This window comes from Hippoglossus stenolepis, chromosome 8 (assembly GCF_022539355.2).
Source record: "Hippoglossus stenolepis isolate QCI-W04-F060 chromosome 8, HSTE1.2, whole genome shotgun sequence".
Classification (NCBI taxonomy): Eukaryota; Metazoa; Chordata; class Actinopteri; order Pleuronectiformes; family Pleuronectidae; genus Hippoglossus; species Hippoglossus stenolepis.
In genome coordinates, this window is record NC_061490.1 from 3,278,492 (window position 1) to 3,302,449 (window position 23,958).

At 39.9% G+C, this 23,958-nt stretch overlaps 1 protein-coding gene across 1 annotated transcript in view; it reads right to left on the reverse strand.

Annotated features, from left to right (window-relative positions):
• bckdhb (branched chain keto acid dehydrogenase E1 subunit beta) overlaps nt 1–23,958 on the reverse strand; it is a 64,087-nt gene that overhangs the window by 35,363 nt on the left and 4,766 nt on the right. The window contains exons 4-8 of the mRNA XM_035163360.1: nt 20,235–20,368; nt 17,540–17,695; nt 13,829–13,937; nt 4,134–4,231; nt 600–710 (exon numbers count right to left, since the gene is read on the reverse strand). Of these exons, the coding sequence (XP_035019251.1) occupies nt 600–710; nt 4,134–4,231; nt 13,829–13,937; nt 17,540–17,695; nt 20,235–20,368 (608 nt within the window). The remainder of the gene's footprint in view (nt 1–599; nt 711–4,133; nt 4,232–13,828; nt 13,938–17,539; nt 17,696–20,234; nt 20,369–23,958) is intronic.

Sequence of the window (23,958 nt, forward strand, 5' to 3'; positions counted from 1 at the left end):
TACAGTAGGAAGATGATTCCATTGAACAACAGCTCTTCAGTGGCAACAGTATTCAAGACAAGTGATGTGTCTTTTTGGAGATTAGAATGCAGATATTCTGCATATCCCCAAAAGATTGAGACTGGCTCGAAAAACATTGTATATTGAGAGAATATTAGAGAAAGGTCTAGTGTGCAGGATTTTGTGGGATCTTTTGGCAGAAATCGAATATAATATCCATAATTATCTGGTTTATCAGTATTGAGTAATCTGGACCTATATAAGAATTGTTGTGTTTTTGTTAACTTCCCTAGAGTCCACCATGTTTTTCCACCATGTTTCTACAGTAGCCCAGAATGGATAAAACCAAACACGAACTTTTTCAAGGGCTGTTAGTGTGTTTATTTTACTCAAAGGCACCGTTAGTTCTCCTACGTGATTGGAAGAGGAAGGTGAGGCAAGGGGTTTTCAGTTGGTTCTAGCAGTGAGGCTAGATAACACTAATCCCTACACAATGGACCTTTAAATAGATAACAGGATGTGCCACAATAAAATAAATGTATCAGTTTCTTAGAGAATGAGACCCTGCTTTATGTCAGTTTAACTGGTGACTGGGTTACCTTGCAAATAGTTTCTACATCCCAGGGAAGGATGGTCTGTAGATCGATGAGCTCACATGACACTCCCAGTTTCTCTTGGGCCAAGTTGGCCACCTCGCGCATCACATGGATCTAAGTGGAAAAAGAAAAGGAAAAATTACTCAAAATGCACAATACTGGCATTGCTTCACATCGAGTATTGCATTTGAATAACAAAATTGACACATTTGCTTTAGTTTTGCCATTTCAACACTGTGAAATTCAACCTAATCGCTGAAGGAATATGTCACATACCACTTGGGCAAATAAGCCTTGAGCAGCTGGACCTAGGTAAAGGCATAACATCTGCCCACAACCCCAAAAAATAAAAGAGTTGCTGCACAGCACTACAATTTATTACATAAACCATACACTCACTGAGCACTTTATTACAAACACCTGCACATATCAAAATAAGCCACCCAGATGGGAGCAGTGCAATTGATAAAACCCTGCAGATACAGGTCAGGAGTTTCAGTTAATATATACATCAAAAAACAATATATGGGAAAATGTGATCTCAATAACGGCATGATTGTTAGTACTAGACAGGCCAGTTTGAGTATTTCTGACATGGCTGTTCACAGTAAGGGGACCCCTTAAGGAAGGGCCCTGGCTTCGATCCTCTTCACCCTCTACACTGACCACTTCACTCCTGTCCCCTGCAAAAGTTGTCTGAGGACTCTGCAATCGTCTGCCTCATCACAGATGAGGAGAACAGGGAGTATAGAGAACTAATGCAAAACTTTGTGGACTGGTGTCTGCTGGTGCTGGATTTCTGCAAGGGTAGACCATCCTCCCCAATACTGGTGAAGATCCAGGGAATGGACATTGAGATGTTGACATCTGATCAATAAACTGGACTGAGGTCCCTGCAGGTCACCATCACAGCACTGGGCGGTTCCTTCAGTGAGAGACTGATCCACCTAAAGTTTCTGAAGGAGAGGTGTTGCAGGTCGTTCCTTCCTATTGCTGTCAGACTGTACAACTAGTGCTTCTCTCAGGGCAATTTTTTAGACTCGCATGACAAATCACATGACTAATAAAGGAATATGTTGTCTTATCTTGTCTATCTTATCTCAACTGTTAATCTCCTATACAACAATCTTCTGCAGTTTACTCAGAATGGTGTGAAAGACAAAATAATATCCAGTGAGCTGCAGTAATGCAGACAGGAACACTTTTTGATGAGGTCAGAGGAGAATGGGCAGACTATGGGCTGACAGGAATGCGACGGTAACTTAGATAATCTCTTTACAGCATCTCAACACACATGTCAAATCACGAGCTGGGTGGGCTACAACAGCAGAGACCACTCAGGTTCCACTCCTGTGATCCAAGAGGAGAAACCTGAGGCTGCAGTGGGCGCAGGCTCATTGACAGTTGAAGACTGTAAAAACATAACCTGGTCTGTTGAATCTGGACTTCTGCTGAGGCACATTGATGGTATGTTCAGAATTTGGCATCAACAGCATGAATCCATGGATTCCATGGTGAGGCAATGGCATCGGGAATGTTATCTTGGCACATCTTGTGCCCGTTGATACCAAAGAACCACAGCCTTTCAGATTATTGCTTAACATCTTCATCCTTTTACTTAACTAAAAATTGTACTTTATATCTGATGGCTACCTCCTGCAGGATAATGCTCCATGTCAAACCAAGAGTCATCTCAAACTGGTTTTATGGACGAAACAATTTGATAAACTTCGGCGCCGTCCACAGTCCCCAGATCTGAATCTAAAAGAAAACACTTGTGATGTTGAAAATGGGAGATTGGCAGCATGAATGTTAAATCAGATAACAGATAAATCACATGTCGACATGGAGCAGAATCTCAAAGGAACATTTCAACATCTTCTGGAACCAATGACATGAAGAACAGACAGTTTCAGGAACAAAGAGAGGAACTAGTGAAAGGGAATGTTATTATGGTTCCTAATAAAGTGCTCAGTAAATTAACACACATGGAAGCTGTAAAAGACAATTCATCACTACTTATAATAATCTAAGAATTGTTCCCTGTTAGTTTTTCCTATGGACACAGCATGTTATCCATCAGTGACTACAATAGACTGTATATAAAGATGGACATTATCCACTTCCTCACACTATCCAGAAATGAAGCCCAAATATCCAAAATATGAACGCTGCCATCTTTGAGCATTTGGAGCTGGAGTCTGCGCAGTAGGGATCAGGGGATGGAGCCTCAGCAGCGCAGTTCCACCAATACACATGCTCAACCAATGGAGTCAATCTCAGCTGCCAAGACATTTTCCCCTGTTTTTATGGCATCAAATAACTACAAATCAAACTTACAAGAAAAAAACGTGTATGTGTACTTTGACTTGTTTGTAGTACTAGTTTGGTCCATGTCCCATCCACCATCAGAGAGGGGGCGGGGTTTATGTCCTACTCTGCAGCCAGCCAACAGGTGGCAATTGAGACACTTATGGGGAGCAGTCATGTCGTCCATCTATAACAATAGTCTATGGAGCCTCCTAAGCAGAACTCAAGTTTATTGAGTGTGTTTACTGATGGGCATCACTGGCTGCTTATTAATAAGCATTGCTGTGATAAATCTTCATCATCAACTAGAGGAGACAGTTGTCAGAAGACAAGAAAGTTCTTAAGATACAGTCCCTGGCCTCAACCTCACAAGTTAATAACTTCAATAACTGAAAAAGATTTATTTAAAAATGATGCTGCCATTACATAATTACCTGCATGCATATACAATAGACTTTTCTAAGGGAATAAAACATTAATAAAGAGGAGGAAAATAAAACTTCCTCTGTTTGAGTGGTCTGAAATTTGTACTGTGAGGACTGGGCTTGGCTCCTTTTACTCTGAGCAAGTTGTTTTCTTTTCTCTCATCTGCAAAGGCCTGACACACAAGGGGAGTAATGAGGTGGGAAAGAAGAGTGCCACTTCAAAAAAAGGAGAGCCATGCTTTCCACTACTTTACTGGATCCTCTTTCTTCTCTGTCTCCCCTTCAACAATAATAGTGGCTTTGATGGAGACGTTTTGCCCTTAACGCTCTCCGAGATCCCTCCCATTCACCAGGTACATTACAGCCCGGATAAGCCTGTTTAAGTGTCTGGGCACAATCGAAGGTGGGGATGACTCCTGGTGAGTTACAGGCACATTCATATGGAGCTGCGAAAAAAAAAATCTCTTGGATGAAAAGAAAGGCAATAATGGAACGTGTGCAGCAGACATGTAGTGTTAACGTGTGGAGAGCCAAGAACAGCCTAGATGTTGTAGAGATGTCTGAGCTGATACAGCCAAAGACTGCAGGTTGAGAGACCCTGCTGGGACAGAGGGGGCTTGTGATGGACTTAAAGTTAATCCACGGCTTGCCTCTGCGTCTTTAAACATCTTTTCTCGAGGCAAGATTGAACTCCTTTTTTTCCTGTGGTCATGAAAAATGATCCAAAGGGAGATGACAACTTGGAACTGCTCAGATCACCCACAGAGTGTGTGTTAATGATGCATGAGTAAGGATCACCAACCTGTGTCCCCCAGGCTACCAGAGTGACATCACTTCCTTCCTGTAAGACCTCAGCCTGCGACAGTGGGATTGTGTAGGACTCCACCGGAACCTGCTCCACTGAGGAATCACACACACATTTAAAAACATTAACATTCATAAATATTAATGTCACGGTGTTCAAACAAACTGCATGTGATCTCACATGAAAAATCTTTAATGGTAGATTCTGCACACATTCAATCCTGCTTTTACTATGTACCCTGTGGTTTTCATGTAAAATACTCCAAACTGAGCGTACCTCTTAATACTAGACTAGATGACAAAGTGGTGAAATGATAGCCGGTCAAAGAACGTAAATTTAGACTCTAGAAAATTTTAACTGGCCTATTTTCAAATGCCTTTTCACGCTTTTTCCAGGACCTCATCCCTCACCAGTGTACTTTCATCAGCACAATCGAGTGCATGATCTAATAGATTCTGCCAGTTACAAGCTCAGAGCTCTGACTTATCCTGACAACTAAATATTGGTGGGGTGGGATGGGATGGGATATCACTCAGAAAAAGGGCCACATAAACAGAGCAGCGCTCCAAAAAAAGGGGGGCCTTGCAGTCAGCCTCTAAATGAACTCTTTGCAGTCCAAGACAAAGTGCATATAAGTGCGTGGTTTGATTAATTGTTAAAAATGTCTTGGAAAACTGAAGCACAGTCATGGAAATCATTACAATTATTTGCAATATTTATGCTGCACAGACAACATATAATCACATGAGTTCACTTGTAATTGTCTTTGAATCTAATTCCCTATTATGGCTTTGGCTGAAAAAAGGCTAGAGCACAGGATCTTAAAGGATTCTTACATGGCACCACATGAAGTCAAAATCACAATTAGTAAGTAATTACACTCTGCAAAGACCTTTCTGGAAACCTTGACTCCAATGATCATTTCCAAAAATTGAGAGGTCGTAGAGGAAAATAAAACAGCTCCATGTCTCGATGGCTTACTATGTTAAAACAACATAAAGGTTTTGGGTGAATCATATGCAGCTCCTGGTTTAGGCTTCCAGACGAGACAGAAAATAGGCCACATGGGTGGAATAATAGCACTTTTTGGAATGTTAGAATTAAATTATGAAAACTAGGTTATGGTTTAATAAGTGGAATCTCAGTCCCTACAAAACCATATGACCATGATGATAGAAACGTGTGGCTTTTATCCTTTTCCGTACGAGAAAAGAGGGCCGCTACAATCAAAAACATGACTTCATAGAATCCAGGCGGATATCATTAGAGGCATGTGGACCTGGCACTAGAGCCGGCTCGCTCTTCGCCTTCAGGAAATCAAAATAACTCCTGAAACACGACCATGAGTAAACACTGTGCAAGATGGGTGAGCGGGTTTTCATACATCTGTCAAAACATACAGCATTAACAACGAGATAACCAGAAACAAAAAAGTTTCACAATGAGATAATGAGAATGGAAACATAAAGTAAATGCATTCATTTTAAATTAAAACCTGGACTTGATTGTTCGACCCGAGGTTTTAAATTAAAACCTGGACTTGATTGTTCGACCCATATCTTGTCACAGCCCCTTAAAACTGTATCCAATATATTAAATTATTCCAATTGGAAATGCTGCAGAAAATAGTAGAGTGACTTCTCTAAAATGCAGCATATAACTGATGTACTGAACTGATCTCATCACTGCCCCAAAGGGCTAAACAACAAATACAAATGTCAACTGAGGAACAACACAAACAAAAGCAAAGCAAAGAACCACATCAGTTTGAGTCATGACACTTCATATTCATAATGATTTTCTCTGACACATTGTAACACACATGATCACAATGGGACCAGTATAAGTAAACTCATTCTTTCACAGCAGCAGAAGCCAACATAGCTTTGATAGATTATTAGACCACAGCTGTGAGGTATGAAAGACATCAATAATGATAATACAAGAAAGTTTGCATCAAGTATCTGCTTTTATGTTTGGTTTTGTATATTCCATGTCTACACAAGACATTACAAATTATAGTGGGCACAACCCTGTAAAATTGACAGTGTTCACCAAAACCGCCAATCACTGTTCTTTGTCTTAATTGGCATAATTGTGCTATCCCATAATCTGAGGGTTTTGGGTTTTTTAAACTAGGGTAGACCGATTATGATTATCAGGGTAGATATTTTTAGATTATCTGTCTATCTATCTAACCCCTTATCTTATTGCGGATAATATCAATTTACTTTAAAATGCGCTACTTTGGCTTCGATCCAGGTGCCTAGGGTTAGGGGTGGTCTCGAGTAATGTCCCGCCCACAGCACTATCTGATTTGTTAGACGTCACGCCTATCAACACTGAATGTGTATAAATCACAGTATTTCCTTGTGTAAAAGTAGTAACCCTAACACCAGAAACACTGTAGTGCTTTTATTTTGAAACGGGAAGTGTTGAAAATATTTATGCTTGAATATATCCAACAGATAAGCATTAAAACTATGGTGGAAAATCCTTTTCACAGTACATTCTGCTGTGAACAGCTCGTGTTACGAGGGGGAAACTCTGCTTTCTGCACCACTATCTGGTGCTGTTGAATTGGGAATACCGATCAAACTGAAATTTCAGTACAAAGTTTTACTAGTTTTATTTATCTGTACTTTATTTTAATAAACTTTAGGCAGCTATTTTTTATATTTGTTGATTCATTTATTTAAATTTTCAGTTAACTTCAAAAGAATCCCTACACTTTATATTTTCAAATAATGTTCAAAAGTTCTCTTTTATTTTGACATATACTTAAAAGGCATTTCAACAAAGTTTTGTGTTGGAGTTTCTGTTATTCTAAATTTTGACACCTAGATAAATTGTTACTGCAAATGTATATCATCTCCTTGATTACTAATAATCGGTATCTGCCCTGATAAAAAAACATATTGGTCGATTCCTAATATAGACTTGATATATAAAGCTGCTACAAAGTCAGTAAACTGTGGGTGACAATTCAAACTTGTTTCTAGCCTGTATTTTTTTATATTTTGGGCAAATTAGCCATTGGCAGTATCCATGTGCACTGTACCCACTGATATGCAGAGAACTATCACTGAATTACACGATCACTGAGGAAAGAAAAAAGATTTGACCAATAGCAGGCCTGCTTGAGAGGGCTGACCTGTGAGGGAATGTAGAGCCAGAAAGTCCAACATGTATGAAGCTACAATGGGCCATGATCAGACCTGACAATAACAAGTTGACAGCACTAACTAGAAGTGGTAGGTCTGAACACACCAAAATCACATCGAGGAAGCGTTAAAGAGCCCATTACACACACATATATATATATTATCTAAGATCTCATTTCATTGTACAGCTGTGAGCAGCACATTAAATCGCCTGCCAACTTGTGCTTGTCAACATCTCTATTTGTCATTTCCTCCAAAGATGCCCCCTTAAATGTCTGTGGAACATTTCCCCACAACACACACACCAATCTATCATAGTAAAAATTCTACAAACAACAATGCTTTTGGCCCTTGGTTTGAGTTTATTTGATAAAAGAGAAGGGAAGTGAGATCCAGACACAATTGGTCACTCTAGAACAGTGGTCACCAACCTTTTCAACAACAAGATCCCTTTCCAAACGTAAGCCGAGATCTACCACCCTGATATCTTCCAAAAAACCGACTTCAAATTTATTATTTTTGCAATTTCTGTTAAAGGCTAAATGTACGAGCATAAATATACACAAAGAAAGGCAGCTATGCAACTTTATCTATTCAATGCCCAATATTCACATTAATATCAATTCATATTTACAGCATCTGTTCATTGCACAATATTTAGCTTCTCAATTCAATAATATGTTCTGCAGAGGAGCTGCTACTGCGGAACAATGTTTTTACATAGTCTTTGCCTTGAATATGACAATAAATAAATATTTCCTTGTATAAAAGCAGTCCTGTTTACTCAAATAAATACAAGTACTATACAGTATGAAGCCGTGCATCTTCTGCTACTGCAACTATTTCACACTATTTCAAGTGAACTGATTTATTTTGAAACACATACAGGAAGTGTTGCAACCATTTGTGTTTGTGACATAAACTCAACAGGTGAAAGATCACACGCTGTGCCAGTGTGAACAACAGACAAACGACACACAGCTGGTCTCAGTTATCAAGGAGGTTAAAGCAATAGGTTTTATTCGGAGAGAGAAAATACATGTCGCCGCTTGTTAGTATAGTTAGCATGGCTACAATAGCTTTTTGATGGTTTGTATTTTGCAGTAGTCATAAAGCTTGTATAATCAAATTTCTCATGGATATGTGAAGATAACTTAAGACCTTAATATTTTACTATGATGTGACGAACCAGGGCTTCACAGTTCTGGAAAGGTGGTGAAAAAAAAGTTAGTGTGGAGGTCTGCTCCCTATGAGCTGATGAATGGGTTTATTACCAGACTACACTGTAAAATGGAAAAAGTTTTGGACAGTGATCCCTAACCTTTTTCCATAATTGAAACAATCTCAACAGTCAGCTGTTACATTTCACAATCTCATCTGGCCCTAATCAACGGCTCTTATCAATGCAGGAAACAAACAATTGCTTTGAGGCTGCTAGTGCCAGTCTCTTCTGGTTCTGTCTTTCTTTACTATAATGAGCTTGTACATCATCTTCAAGGAATATAAAGGTTGGAGGCCTTTTTCCACAGCAGCCTGTCCAACCAATCCACACTGAACACTGGTGCTCCCTCCACACAGTGAGGGGAGGGGGAGCAGACTCAGCTCAGCACTGTCAACATTTCACACCCCATTTAGACGGTCTGCTTCACACTTGTGATCCTGCTGATCACGCTCACATTGTTTGCAGTCAGGCATATTGTTCGTTTGTCTTGCCTCGCACTTCTAAAAGGCAGAAAATTTGCTTTGAATAAAGAAACCAGGCAGGCAGACAGTGGGCCAGTGAGGCACAATGCCGAAGGAGGCGTCTGAATGACACTTTTTACCACAATAATTTTTATTAGTTGGACAGTTATTTGCGTTCTTCCACAAAGCAGGGATACATGTGGTACGTCTGCTAGAAAGCACCACAAATTACCAGGAGGCAAGTGAACGTGACACAGAACGGGCTATTCTGAACAGGTGGGGCACTCCAACCACCCAGGAAAAAAACTGAATCTTGTTGCTAAAAGAAAGGCTAGTTCTACTGTTAAAGAGAATCATAACTTGTTCTTTTAATATGTTTGACTGAATTCGTATTTTCAGCATATATTTATATATTTACTGAAAAACTTGCAACGGCTCTGGACTTCCGGTTTGCAACAGCATGGAGTAGAAGCAACAAGTTGGTGGTCCTGCCTACTTTTCATATTTCACCCCTTTATCCCTCAATTCCCCAACCAAATTGTTCCTTATTTAAATCTTTTCGGCTACACTATTGACGCTTGCCTCCAAATGGCTTCGAAAAGTAGCAGATACGGGAAAACAGACGACGCCGCAACAGCTAGCTTAACAGTTGAGGCTATCTCCACGCTACTGGACCAGCAACGTGAGGCACTAGCCACAGAACTCAGGACCTCCTTCAACGTGCTCAAAATGAAATTTGACCAAGTCCAGTTCACGGCCGAGGATCACCGTCAGCATCTCTTGAGCTCGCTTCATGTTCCTACTGTATTGTATATATTCTTTCAGAGTCACAGAAGAAAAGTGAAATGGCACCGTTTTCCCTCCCTGGTAAGGTTATGTTTCCAGCAAAGCTGAAATGTTAACCCAGGGGTGCTTTCTTTTTAGTTTTTTTTCATATGACAATAACGGAGCTGAAGATGATGTGTAGAGAGACAGGAAGATGTATTTTTGGTATACACCATCCTGGGGGGTCTTTACAAGCCTTGGTCTTACATTGTTCGCTCTCGATTTATTACTTGCCTTATGTTTCCATTCTATGACTTATGCAGGGAGTTTTGCTATTGCTTTTGTTTACCAACCTACATTTTCAGTTAAGGAGAATGGTTAGCCCCCTAAATTTTTTTAAGCTGGAACATCAAGGGTTTAAATCACCCTACTACTGCTATCAAACATCAAGAAATTCAAAGTTTCAATTGCCTTTTTACAAGAAACTCATATCTCATGTCGCGGTGGGCGGGGCAGCACTTTTAGTCCACCTTCCAGGTCAAGGCTAGGGGGGTCTCAATCCTCATAAACCAAAATGTTCCCTTTGAACATCACAGTGTGATATCGGATATAAGTGGTCGTTTTATCATTGTCCCGGGTAAACCGTATAATACAGGAGTGCTGCTCGCTAACGTGTGCGCCCCCAATGCAGATGATTTTGAACATCTCTTCTCTTCATTGCCGGATCATCGTTCTCGGTGGGAATCTTAACTGCTGGTTGGATCCATTGCGAGATCGCCCCATACCTAACCCTGGAACTGGAGTAAATCTGCTTCACTTATTGAGTCCTTCCTATCCAATTATGGCATTTGTGACATGTGGCGCTGCCTCCATCCAAGCAGAAGAGAGTATTCCTTTTTCTCTCACGTTCATCATACCTACTCCAGGATTGATTAGTTTTTTATTGACACTGATTTGCTCACACTTGCCCACTCTACAAATTTGTAAAAGAGCAGATAAAATCCTTTTGTCTCACAAATACTTCTCATGAAACCTCCAGCTTTATTCTTTGGGATACTTTGAAAACCTTTCTTAGGGGACTGATTATTTCCTACTCCGTGAATTTGAAAAGGAAGGCCGGAAAAAGGTTCCGGGCCATCAAGACCAAAACCCATAACATAACTTATTGTTCTTTCTGTATATATTGTGGTTTTATGTCCGATTGTTGTTTTTATGTCCAAATGCACCAACCACACCAAGGCAATTTCCTGTATGTGTAAATATACTTGGCAATAAAAATAATTCTGATTCTGATTCTGATAAAAAGCGTCTCGATTTGACTAAGCATATTAACGAATTAGACCTGCAATATGCTCACGCTAAAGACACAGAGTTATAAAAATAAGTGAGTGGAATTACAAACTGAATTTGACCTCCTTTCTACACACCCAATTGAACACCAGCTTCTGAGGAGCAAGGGTCTATTTTACATGGTGAAAAATCTGGTAAGCTGTTGGCTAAGCAGCTGAGAGGATTTAAGGCAAAACAGTTGATCACAAAAATTGCAAGGGAGGATGGAAGCATCTCCTCTGACCACACCGAAATGAATTACACATCAGGGATTTTTAATTCCAGACTATAGTCCTCTGAATTCCATAATGATAACAATTTGATGGAGTATTTCTTAAACCAACTGAACATTCCCACACTCTCTCCTGACAACAAAACGAGACTAGATTAACCTATATCACAAATTGAAACAGCTGCAGCTATCTCTTCATGCAATCTGGATAAATCCCCAGCACCCGATGGATTTCCTGTAGAATTTTTTTAATTATTTTCTTCCCTGATTTCCCCTCAACTAAGTTTAGTTCTGTCAGATTCATTTCAACAAGGTACACTTCCACCATAATTTTACGAAGCAAGTATCACGCTCATCGCAAAGCAAGGCAAAGATCTGACTGATTGCTCCTCTTATAGGCCCATATCCTTGTTAATGCCAAGATTTTGGCAAAAGTTTTGGCCCACAGATTGGAGAACATAGTACAATCAATTGTATCAGAGAATCAAACTGGCTTTGTCAAAAAAACGCTACTCATACTTTAATACACGCCGCCTGTTTAATATTTTGTACTCAACCTCCAATGCAATTCCTGAGTGTGTCATCTCCTAGGATGCTGAAAAGGCATTTGACCGTGTGGAGTGGAAGTACTTATTCACCATATTAGAAAAATCTTTGGGTCTAATTTCATCACTTGGATAAAATTATTATATCTGTGCCCTAAGGCTTCAATCCTCACAAACTCTCAGCAGACGCGGCCTTTCGACCTGCAGCAGAGCACTCGTCAAGGCTGCCCCTTAAGCCCATTACTTTTCGATTTGGTCATAGAGCTACTAGCAATCGTATTCCGTAGTAACCAAGACATTTCAGGGATTTTGGAGTGGAGTGAAGTGGAGTTGAACATATGCAGACGATCCTTTGCACTTTATATCAAGCCCAGCTACTTCTTTGCCTGCCATGCTGTCAATACTCGCCCAATTTTCAGGATATAAACTAAATCTGCACAAAAGTGAACTTTTCCCTGTGAATGATGAGGCACTCGCATTGGAGTATACTACCCTTCCCTTTAAAGGGGACATAGCATGCCCATTATACCACAAGTTGATATGGTTCCTTGGGGTCTTAATGAAATGTCTGTAACATACTTTGGTCAAAATACCAATAGGATCATTTAAAACAGCACCCTTTTTACCCTGTATAAAACAGCCCTCCACAGAGTGACCTGTTTTGAGTGCCTGTTCCTTTAAATGCTAATGAGCTAGCTCCCCCCTCCCCCCATGATTTTAAATGATATAAATTACATATTTTATGATATAAATTATCAAATATGCATCCCATACTTTGTATTCCCCTTCTGTTGTCCTGGAGTTTTAATTTTCCCAATCACATAATTAAATGTCCCCTCTGCCCATCCACTACAAGCACACAAGCAGACAGACAGAGAGAGAAAGAGAGAGGGGGGCTATGAAGACCATCATTTACCCCGAACCCCGACATTCAACGGGTACAACAACAAGCGGAGAAAGCAGAATCGCGGGCTGACCTTATATATACAGTCTATGGGGCTGACCAGCGCGGAGAAATGCTCGTCCGTGTGAACAGCCAGCGGCTGCGCGCTGAGAACGGCGCTGCGCTGCCTCGCTGCGGCGCTTCCGCGTCGGTGTTACAGTAGCGCTGAACACTGCGGAAGTCTTCCACACTGCTGGCTGTGTGGCGCTGACACAAATTCCAGCTCACGCACGGGAGAGCAAGCGGTCGCGCCCGAGCAGCTGCTGCAGCCTCCCAGTCCCAACGATCCAGACAAATGCCACATGTGAGTGAATCGCGGGCTGACCAGCGGAGAAATGCGAGTCCCGTGTGAACAGCCAGGCGGCTGCGTGCTTGGGAACCGCGCTGCGCTCAGCCTCAGTGTAAACCCGCGTGGGGTGTTTACGACACTTAAAAACCCAGGAAGCTCAATCGAGTCGCACAAGCATGACGTTTCTGACTTAGAGGAACCATAACAAAACGCGTGAGTGTTTTTTTCCCAGAGTTTTTGGGTTGGTAGACATGCCAGATACCCACATTAACCTGTAGAAGCACTAACAAAGTGGAATTTGCATGCTATGTCCCCTTTAAGATAGCGGAAAAAGGCTTTACTTACCTTGGCATTACGGTCACAAGAAAACACGTCTTTTTAGAGAAAATCTATTTTAGAATTGCTTGGAATCTCATCCCCTCTCCCTCCAGACAACTTTATTGGTAACCCGGTTGCTAGACATGCAGTGACAGTGTAGGCTCAGTTCAGATAACATTTTGGTTTTCATGGTTTTTCCTCTCTCAAGCCTATTCTATTCAATCACTTTTTCCAACCGTCATTACTTGACTAGGCATAGAATTGAAAGGAAATGTGCTATATTGTGATATGTATTGTTACCTGAATATGAAATCTCTTATTGAGATAAGAGATTTTGGAAATATCATACAGCCCGAAGAGGAACAAAAAAAAAGGCTCTAATTACATGTTGACCCCAACTCTTTAGTGTCAATCCCTATCGTACCTGCAGCTCTGTACAGGATCTTGGGCTCAAAGAAGATACACGGATTCTGGTCAGTGATGCAGGAGAGGAGCAGCCCCTTGGCCTGCACTGGACCACGTGGTATTACAACCTGAGGAATACAAGAAACAAGTCATTTGGTCAACATGTGCATACTGCAGAAAAATATACAGTCCCATTGTGATTTTTATAAATGTTTATTAATTACAACAATTTTTTTTGCCATTGTATGGTTTTAAGTTCAAAACTTGGGTATGCTGACAAAACTGGACCTCAGATGGAGCTAAAAGTGCTGATAGTATGCGCTAAGATTAACATTTATCAGGCTGACCTTTGCTGAGAGACAACATGTTTATTGCTCTCAGCTGGGGTTACTCACAGTGGATCAACTGTGGCTGTAAACCATACAGACATTTATGTGTTTTTACACATCATTTTCTTAGTCACATCCTGAGAGCTTGTTAAAATGTGATATGCTCCTTTGCGAAATCATTGACGTCCACAACCTGGTTTGTTCGAGCTAAGTGCTTTAACTTTGCCGAGTTGGAGCAGAAAACAGCTGTGCTTCCACTTCCTGGATTGGATTGTCATCATGCAGGTTATAAATGCTGCCCACTAGAGGACTGTGGCAGTTGACCATGCCCCGGGGCTCTCACCACAGCAGCCAGAGACAAACCATTCGGGTTTTAACATTCTTTATTAATCCAAAAACAAACTCGCAAACTCTAAACATAAAGTCCCAGCACTTCCTGCTGGGGTCTGGCTTTGCAGCTCAGTGTCTCTCGTTTGTCTGCGATCCTCCGCGTCTCTGTCCAGAGTGTCTGTCCTCTGTGCGTGTCTCTCATGTGCTTCCTCCCAGGCAGCTTCCCTGCTCCCTTTTCAACCTGAGGATCAACCAGCTAACAGCTCTCACCTGCGCTGTCTGATCCTCTCTTACAGGTGGAGGTGCTCTCCTAGCTACCTCCACAAGGACATAAAGTTGAATCCCTCTCAATTTCTATAGGTTGCAGCACTTAGGTATCTTTTGAGTAGTAAATAGTGTTATGTGGAGCTCTGATGTTATTTGGAGATTGCATTCACAATGACAGGACTGTGTCAATAGGTCTGTCACTTTATGAGGAAAAAATTATAGTTTGACTTATGATCCAGCAGAGAGAACTTTGAAAATTCCCCTTCAGCAAAGCTGGAGGAGGACAGAACTGAGCAAAGCCATGATCGGATGATGACTGTACTGAAGCATCTGAAAAATAGTTGACAATTTTTCCAACTGTGGTGAAGGACCAAAAACACTCATATCAACGAAGATTTGCCCCAACTGCATGGTCCAGATTAGAAAGTAGTTTGATAAAAACAACTACTAGACCGAGAAGCTAGTCAAATTTACAACTTTGTGTGTGGGCCTAGGTTTTTCTCATACCCATCCTCAGCAAAATGTTATCACAGATAATATAGGCAAGATTCATGAGAGAACACATGGAAACTATGAAGACTATACTGAAGGCTTGGGGTTGTTTAACAATATAGGCAGTGAAAGTAGTTCCAGTGAATTGTGTGCTAGTTAAAAATGTGTCCTCACTTGACTTTTTGAAAAAAAATTACAGCCCGAGTCAACTGGCTTACATCATTGTTTTATGAAACCTCTGTTCACACTGTGCAGAGTCAAATATCAGGCTGACATTTAAAGACCTACAGACTCAAAAGTGAAGTTTTCATTAGGACTGAGGGAGAAACTGAGAAAAGGACACATTTAGAAATTGAACATCCTTAGTGTGACCACACTTACTTTCTCTGTGATCACTCCAGAGCTTTTCTATAGGCGCCGGCTGCCTGCCAAAGATCTGATGACTCGCTGAAGTTCAGCTGGATACTGCTCCACATCGTTGTGGAAAACCCTGTCACTCATTTTAGATGATGTATAACCAATGACACAGCCCAGCTGTTGTCATTAACCTGGATTTATGTTTATTTTGTCAAAAGACATTGCAATCATAAAGTAATAATTTGCTCATCTGGCTTTCTGTCAAACTTACCCAGATGTGGGGTTTGAGGAAGTTGTTTTGTTTACCTACTGAAAAGAGGGTTAAAAGAAGAGATTCTGGATATTTTAAATTTAAAAAAATCCAAAAAATCAAATGTTTCACAGTGGACAAAAGTTTTTCATTTGATAACCACTCTCTCACTTGAAAATAGAGTTTTAAAATATCTGGAGAAGAACAGAATTGGGCACATTTCTCAATGGCAGGACAAGGAGTTTGGAAGGGAAGGTCGAGTTGAGAATACTAACAAGAAGTTGTAGTGAATACTGCATAACTACATGCCTCAGAAAAGAGATCTAAGACCCCTTTCTTTTTTAATTCTGTATATAAACAGGATGAGTAGTGAGGAGCCAAATTACTGCTGCCAGCCAACAAAGAAATATGTGGTGGTGGAGGCTATCTTGGGAATAATTTTTCCTTGCGGGATTAGATACTAGTTTTCCTTTAACCAGCCTCCTTTTTTCCTCGTATCTTCTCCAGTGATGCTGACTACAAGGAATTTCAATTTCCAGTTCTCAAAAAGCACACTTGTAAAACTCTGAAGCCCAAGTTTTTTTTAACTGCATTATTTTGTGGATAATGGGAGGTAATAAAAGATGAATACACAATAAATATATCATAATATCTATTGTACTGTGTTACACTGTACAGTATTGTACAAACCATCTAATTATTATTATATTATTGTTATTTTCTTGTTTTGTCATCATAACTATTATTATTATAATTAGGAGTAACATTCTATTGTACTCTACTGCAGTCATAATATAGATATTTAATATGCATCTTATATATCCTGAACCATATTGATGTATTGTTTCCCATTTATTACATCACATAAATTCACCCTACAGTATAGTTTCATTATCTAGATTGTGGTGGCCTGCCACAATTTCCAAAATAAGTTGTTTTTTAAAAAAAACACTTCTCATAATAGCATTAGAGACCTTTAACTTGGTGTGTGCATTGCTATTTGCCATGTGCTTGCTCGCTACTGCATGTTTGCGCTACTGTGAGCTGTGCTCATGATATGGTCCATAACGTTGTTACTGTCCATGCAGACAGTCAGACCGCATAGCTGCAGTTGTGGCATCAATGTAGTTCTCTCTCTCATGAGAGAATTTATTTTTCACTCTTTAGTCTGTGTACCTATTACTCTGAATCTATGTGCGTGAGTGACTGTCATACACATGCATGCCTGTTACTGCCATAGATTTGATTAATTCTGTGGGAATCGCTGGGATATGTGGTCTGCACGATCAAGGATGCATAATAGCTTCACTGAAGATAAACCAGGTTAAATTAAGAAAAAGTTTTGTAACTTCAATCTGCACTATAGACTGTATATAACATCTCTGCACACCACCTCCAGCACAAAAACAACACAAAAGTGACAGTGTAGTGTAGGCCTGTTTAAGGAGGATTCACTAATGAAAAGGGATAATTCTGAAGACGGCTCCAAAGCATTTCCACCGGCGAAGCTAACAGCCCATTCCAAACTGGCCCTGCACTACTATAACTTATAATAAATATGGCCTGCACACATGTTATCGGTCCATTTCATAAACCGTACTTTTGAATATGTCTTGGGGTGAGACGTGACACTGCAAAAGTGCTCAAACAAGAAAGACTGGGAAAGAAATACAAGTGAGAATCTCAATTGAACTGCATGTCTGACCTTGACGCCGGGGCAGTGGGCGAAGAAGGCCTCTGGGCTTTGAGAGTGGTAAAGTGATCCATGGCCCACACACCCCCACGGAGCCCGAATGGTGAGGCTGCCGCAGTCGAACAGGTTGCCAGAACGGTAGCGGTACTTGGCTGCTTCATTGACTATCTGGAAAGAGACCAAAGTGATTCAGGTTAATAAGAACAATGCAGAAGGTTTCTATGTGCAAAAAGACAATAAAAACATTGTAACATCATAGAGTGAAGTTTCAGTGTTTCCCATTAAATATCTATCTTTTTATTTGTCCCACCACATCTTCGAAATGAACCAATTTTCTTGATTATAATTCTTAAAATAACATAACAGATATCCAATTTGGTGTGTGCAGCTCCATTTGCAGCATGCTCGTCAGCTCTATTATGCTACGGCCAATTATGTTTCAACATCCACACAGTCCTCATACTTTCAGCTGCAGTTGTGGCATGAAAATGCAGTTATTCTATCACACAAGACCTTCTTTTTCACTCTGCAGTCTGTGTTCATGTTTCTTGGAATTTGTTGCCTGTGAGAGTGACCTACGTGCACGTTCACCCCAGTTACCACTATAGATTTAAATAATTCTGTGGAAAATGCTAGGTTTTATGAGTATAGTGATTTAACCATTAGTCAAGTTGAATTATTAAGAAATAATCACAGATTTATTTTAGCTACTTCTACAGTTTCTGATACTAGACTTTCCTCCCTGAAACCCAGGTAGGCTGTTAATTCAGGTTTTATTTTTCTGTAAGGTCAGTTTGGACGGCATTATTTTAAGTGAGAGCACAGAAAGAGAGAGGGGGAGCCCACTCAAGGCCTGACACCAGATTAAAAGCACCGTATCCAAAGCATCGCAGCAGCAGTCTGTTAGAAACCAGCTGCATTATCACAAACATTCTGTTTTATGTTACATTGATGTAGCAGGGACTCACATTCATCTTGAGAATACACAGAATGACACTAGTGTCAACAAGTATGTATGGTGCAGCAGTGCTACCCACTGTCGTGCTTAGTCTGTTGATGCCACATTAATCTTCCTTCGTTCTGTCAGTTGCTACGGAAATTCTCCAGTTTCTTCAGCCAGCTGAGCCTACTAGTAAAAACTAGGGGGCCGGCCCTCACTGTAAATGACCTAAATAACATGTTTTTCATTATAATGTATTTTATAGATATATTCTGAATTCTGTGTTCATTTTGTCCAAACAGATGCACTGTTGGAATCTGATGCATATATTTTGAAATGGTGTTGACGGTAGGAGAAATAGTATACTTTCATTTTGAAAAAGGTAGTTCCGGTAAACAAAAGATGATCAATAAAATGGCAGGTGTGCCTCGCAAATGAATGGAAAACATTACTTTTAGTTTGTTTAGCAACTGGCTGATAAGGGCACAAGGTTTGTGGATATTTTGTTTCTTATTGTCTTTAGTATAGACTGAATTCGAAATGCAACTTTGCAGTTTTGCTGCTCACTTGTATTATAACTCTATGCTCTGCATTAGTGCAAGGCATATCAACTTAGTATCAGAGCATAGCATAATGTATTAAGCATAACACTGTGGATTAGAGACATCTGTTGCAGCATTTTTCAGTTGGCAGCTTTGTTTACAACCTTTTACAGGCTGTTTTTGTCTTCAGCTGTTTAAATATGCTGTTTTTAGAACAGTTATGTTACTTTAGGTCACAATGCATGTTGATGGGATATCGTTTGTCTGAGGACTGACAAAAACATGGGTGTTTTTCCGCCCTTTAGTTTTTTCCATCCTTTTACTATTTAGGCATTTTCCAATACAGTTCTCATTATGTATTAGGTGATGCAAAGAGAAAGTATCATGTTGCCATGGAGTCTGCGAGTTAGTCAGGGGCCTTCTTTGCTAAAGGGAAAAAAAAAGGTGGCAATATGATGATCATATGGCATGCTGTGATTAGGTGCTCCTTTAAAAAAAACTTGGTCTTTGAGCTACCAGACAGAACAGGAAAAACTGATATAACTGGAAAACAAAACGTGTGCTGATTCTGCATGATTTCTGAAGATTCAACATGTTAAATGTAGGTCTTTAAGACCATTATTAATGCAGCTGAAGACCAATTTCACTTCCATACTGGTAACAAACAAACAAAAGCTAAATTTGAGTGTGTGTGTTGAACAGTTTTTTGGCTCCATTTTGTTAAAGCAGGATCAACACAAATCTTTCCCCAAAACACACTTAAAATTGAGACTGGGCTTAATGCTACTTATAAAAGTATCAGCTTCATTATCCAATCAATGTTCAAGAGATTTAAAATCAACATTTCAAGGCCTAAAATCTAGATTATTAGATTTGACTCTTTTTAAGAAACCTGATTCCTGCAATGCCTGTACGATGTCCGTGCATCCTTGTTTTTCCTGCGTTAGGACACTTAGCAGGAGGAGTGTGATTTCCTCAACTTGCTTCCCCATATTCCAACTCTGTATTTTATGAAATACCAGGAAAGTACAAGTGAGTGTGATCCATTGCTAAAAGACAAATTCCTCCTGGAGCACATTCAAAATTAAACATGAAGTTCTGGTCTTGTACCAACGCTGTAGTAGACTGACAGTGTGTCATTAGCCTTTTTTACGGCACACATTTGAACGTGTCTTATCAGGGAAAGCACAGGTGTAACTAATGGACCAAGGGAGCAAACTTTTACCTGGTCAAAAGCAGGATAGATGTAGTCAGCAAACTGGATCTCAGCAATGGCCGTGGCACCAGCGACGGCTGCACCAATACCAAATCCCACAATCCCCTGCTCACAGAGGGGAGTGTTGAAGACTCTGTCCTTGCCTGGAGAGAGAACAGAAGAGAGGAGTCAAAGAGAGATTAAGAAGCTGGAACACTAATAGGAAGGAAACTAATGACGATCCGTCTTTGTATCGACAGAAAACGCACTCTCACCTGAAAGTCTGGACGAAGGTTCATATCTTTTTTTAAACACAGCTTACATTTGATCTGGTTAGTTTTGTTTTCACATTGCAATTTAGCAAGATTAAGAGTTTTGACATAGGTACGTCTTGTTGTCATTACCTACGTGGGCTGCATCTACCTATACTTGACATTGATTGGTTTGTAGACCTCTGTGTGTTGTCCATTCAGCTATTGTATTTGCTAACTTCTTTGAATAAAGACCATAAAAAAAAGTTATCTTTCCATTTAAATGGAGAATATGTACGCTTCGTTGTAACTGTAATATCACTATTGTATTACTAGTTTGAAATCATTCAAACATTATATCGTTAGAGGACGCTTCTGCTTAATTTTCCACATCTACCGTTTAACGCTATCTAAACTTCCTGAAATTGGTCAGAAAGTTTGAATTCTTCAAATAAGGAGGAAGGAAACTAGTGGCTACTTATCTTTGAATCAACAGAAAACTTCAGTTTCAAAGTTTAAAGTGAGGTCAACGGAATGGGATTATTTATTTGGGACCACTTACCACCAATTGCAGAGGGTGTTTAAGGACGAGCAGGGTTTTTTGATAACAGAAGAAGGTCCATGCTGCACACTTACGCGATGAGATTGCAAAGAATACTCTCACTTAAAATGCCATGTGGTCCTAAAATAAATTAAGTGACAAGCGGATGACACCTCTTAGGCTGTAGCCAACCAAGCCTGTGATGTACACACAACCCTTATGAAGTCAAAACACACACACAGAACAATTTTTCATTCTCCACCCTATAACACAGCAAAGAACCACAAGAGTGGGTGTCCAAATTTGAACACAGTGTGTTATTTTTGCTTTCATCTTTGTGTATTTGCTAACCCAGTTTTATGCTGTTTGGGTTTTTTTTGTTGGTCTCAGCAGTGAAAACTGTGCCCTTGTGTACCCTGCTCTGTGCTCACAAAGTTCAATCAGCGACCACAGCACTGAAAACCCTCCGAGGAATGAACAATTAAGTGATCAAAATTTAGTGCCGTGCTACTCAGAATGAACCAGCGTCACACACGCGGTTCATGTGAAAGTGAGGGTAAATACAAACGAGCACTTAGTCAACTCATGACAAATAGTACAACCAATGGATGTTGCATACAACACAATGTTTAAGTGTGAAATTTACTGTTGACTTGATGTTTGTGCCTCAGTTGTTTACATGTTTGGGTAACCTTTATAGTCGGTGCCATGTGACACCAACTCTGCTTTAAGTGCAAAAATGGCTCAGCACATTAGTGAGAGGGAGAGTCGCTCACATCACAGAGTCAACATGTGCTGCGTTTTTCAGGGAAACACTCAGAAGTAGCCAGTAACCGGTGACGAATGCATCCGCCTTGTAATATAAAAGCCACTTATGTAGTGTGCAACCTGCATTAACCTCTGTTCTGTACAATGGCTGCGGGTGGCAAGAGGTGTGCAGGGCCCCTTTCAATGGTGAGGGGGATAAAAACAGCTTAGCATCCGTCACTGCACGCAAGGATGAGATGGAAAATAATGATCCCTCTACAAAAGGTCAACACGTCTGACGTCAATGAAAACAAAAGGCAAGGCCAGCTACTGTAGGATGGATTTGAGATTCCTCGCCAACAAAACCATAGAAAATAAGCCAAAACAAGAATAATCTGTCTATAAAAACATAAAAATAATTCAATTACTGTCGTTTTACGGTTTCTAAATTATGTTTTGTGTCACATTAATTTAGCTGAAGAGACAATGGTGTTTGCAGAGTGGTTGTTCACAGATTTACTGAAAAATTACATTGACCAAATTGGTGTATATATATTTGCAATAATCTAAAAGGTGTGTGTATGTGTGTTATAGTGCCTTATATTCACCCCCTTGGACTTTATTTGTTGACAATGAATTCAAATAGACTTAAATAGACTTTTCCATTTGATCAACACACATGCATAGTACTTGAAGGTGCAAATACCTTTTATTGTAACACAAACAATAAACAAAGTTGACATCTGTTGATGCATAAGTATTCACCCTGAGTCAATACTTAAACCCGCTGCAATTACAGCTGTCTTTGGGTATGTCTCTACAGCTTGCATCTAGAGATGAAATGTTTGTCCATTCTTCTTAGATGAAGCTCAGTCAGATTGATGGAACCGTCTGGACAGCAATTTTCAAGTCTTGCATGATTCTCAATTGGATTTATGGTACTGGCCATTTAAGACATTAACATGCTTGATCTAAACCTTCATTGTAGCTCTGGCTGTATGTTTGGGTCATTGTCTGCTGAAGATGAACCTCCGCCCAGTCTCAAGTCTTTGCAGACTGCATCAGATTATCTTCAGATTGCCTGTATTGGCTCCATCATCTTTCTCAATTCTGACCAGTTTCCCTGTACCTGTTGAAGAAAGCATCAGCATGATCTACACCACATGTTTCACTGTTGGATGGTGGGCTCAGGTGATGGCAGTGTTGTTCCCACAATAGTTTTGCATTGAGGCCAAGTTAAATTTGGTCTCTCTGACCAGACACCTTCTTCCACATGCTGTGTCTCATGGCTTGTGACCTTTGCTTGTCTTGTAGGTTTGCGTTGTGCCATATTCTTCCATTTTCTGATGATGGATTTTATGGTGTCGTGAGATGTTCAAGGCTTGGGATATTTTTATAACAACCCTGCTTCATATTCCCACAACTTATCCTGACCTGTTGGTGACTCCTGCAGACAGGTGGACCCTATTTACTAATTCTGTGACTCAAATGACTTGAAGGCAATTGATCGCACCAGATCTTTGTTAGGTTTCACAATAGGGGATACATCACTAACACTTTCAGAGTTTATTGTAAATCATTTGAAATCATGATATTCCACTTCCAAATGATGGACTATTTGTGTTGGTCAATTACATAAATCCAATGAAATAATTTAATCTGTGGTTATACCATGACAAATGTAGAAAAGTCAGGGGTGAATAATGCAGGCACTGTGTGTATATATATATATATATATATATATATATATATATATATATATATATATATATATATATATATATATATATACACACATATTATATATATATATATAATACATACATACATACATACATACATACATACATACATACATACATTTAGGAGTTATTAGGTTTAACCACTGATTTTCATTTAACCCAACACCAATCTAGGACATGCTCTCAGTCTGGTTTATATAGAAAACTAAACATGTCATTAATGTATTTTCTGCTACCAACACTGCAGCTTATTTCAAAGGGTAAATCATTATTAAATAATACAGGACAGAGACAGCTGGTGCATTCCTCTAAATGGGTTCATACTTAATTTGACAGAGATGTGTTAATAAAAATATACTATTTATCTGCTTCAGCGTCCTGATTTGGTGTTAGTTAGACGATGGGTTACTTTTATTATGTGAGAAAGACAGATTTACCCTTTAAAAAAGGCACAAATACCTAAACGAGTATAT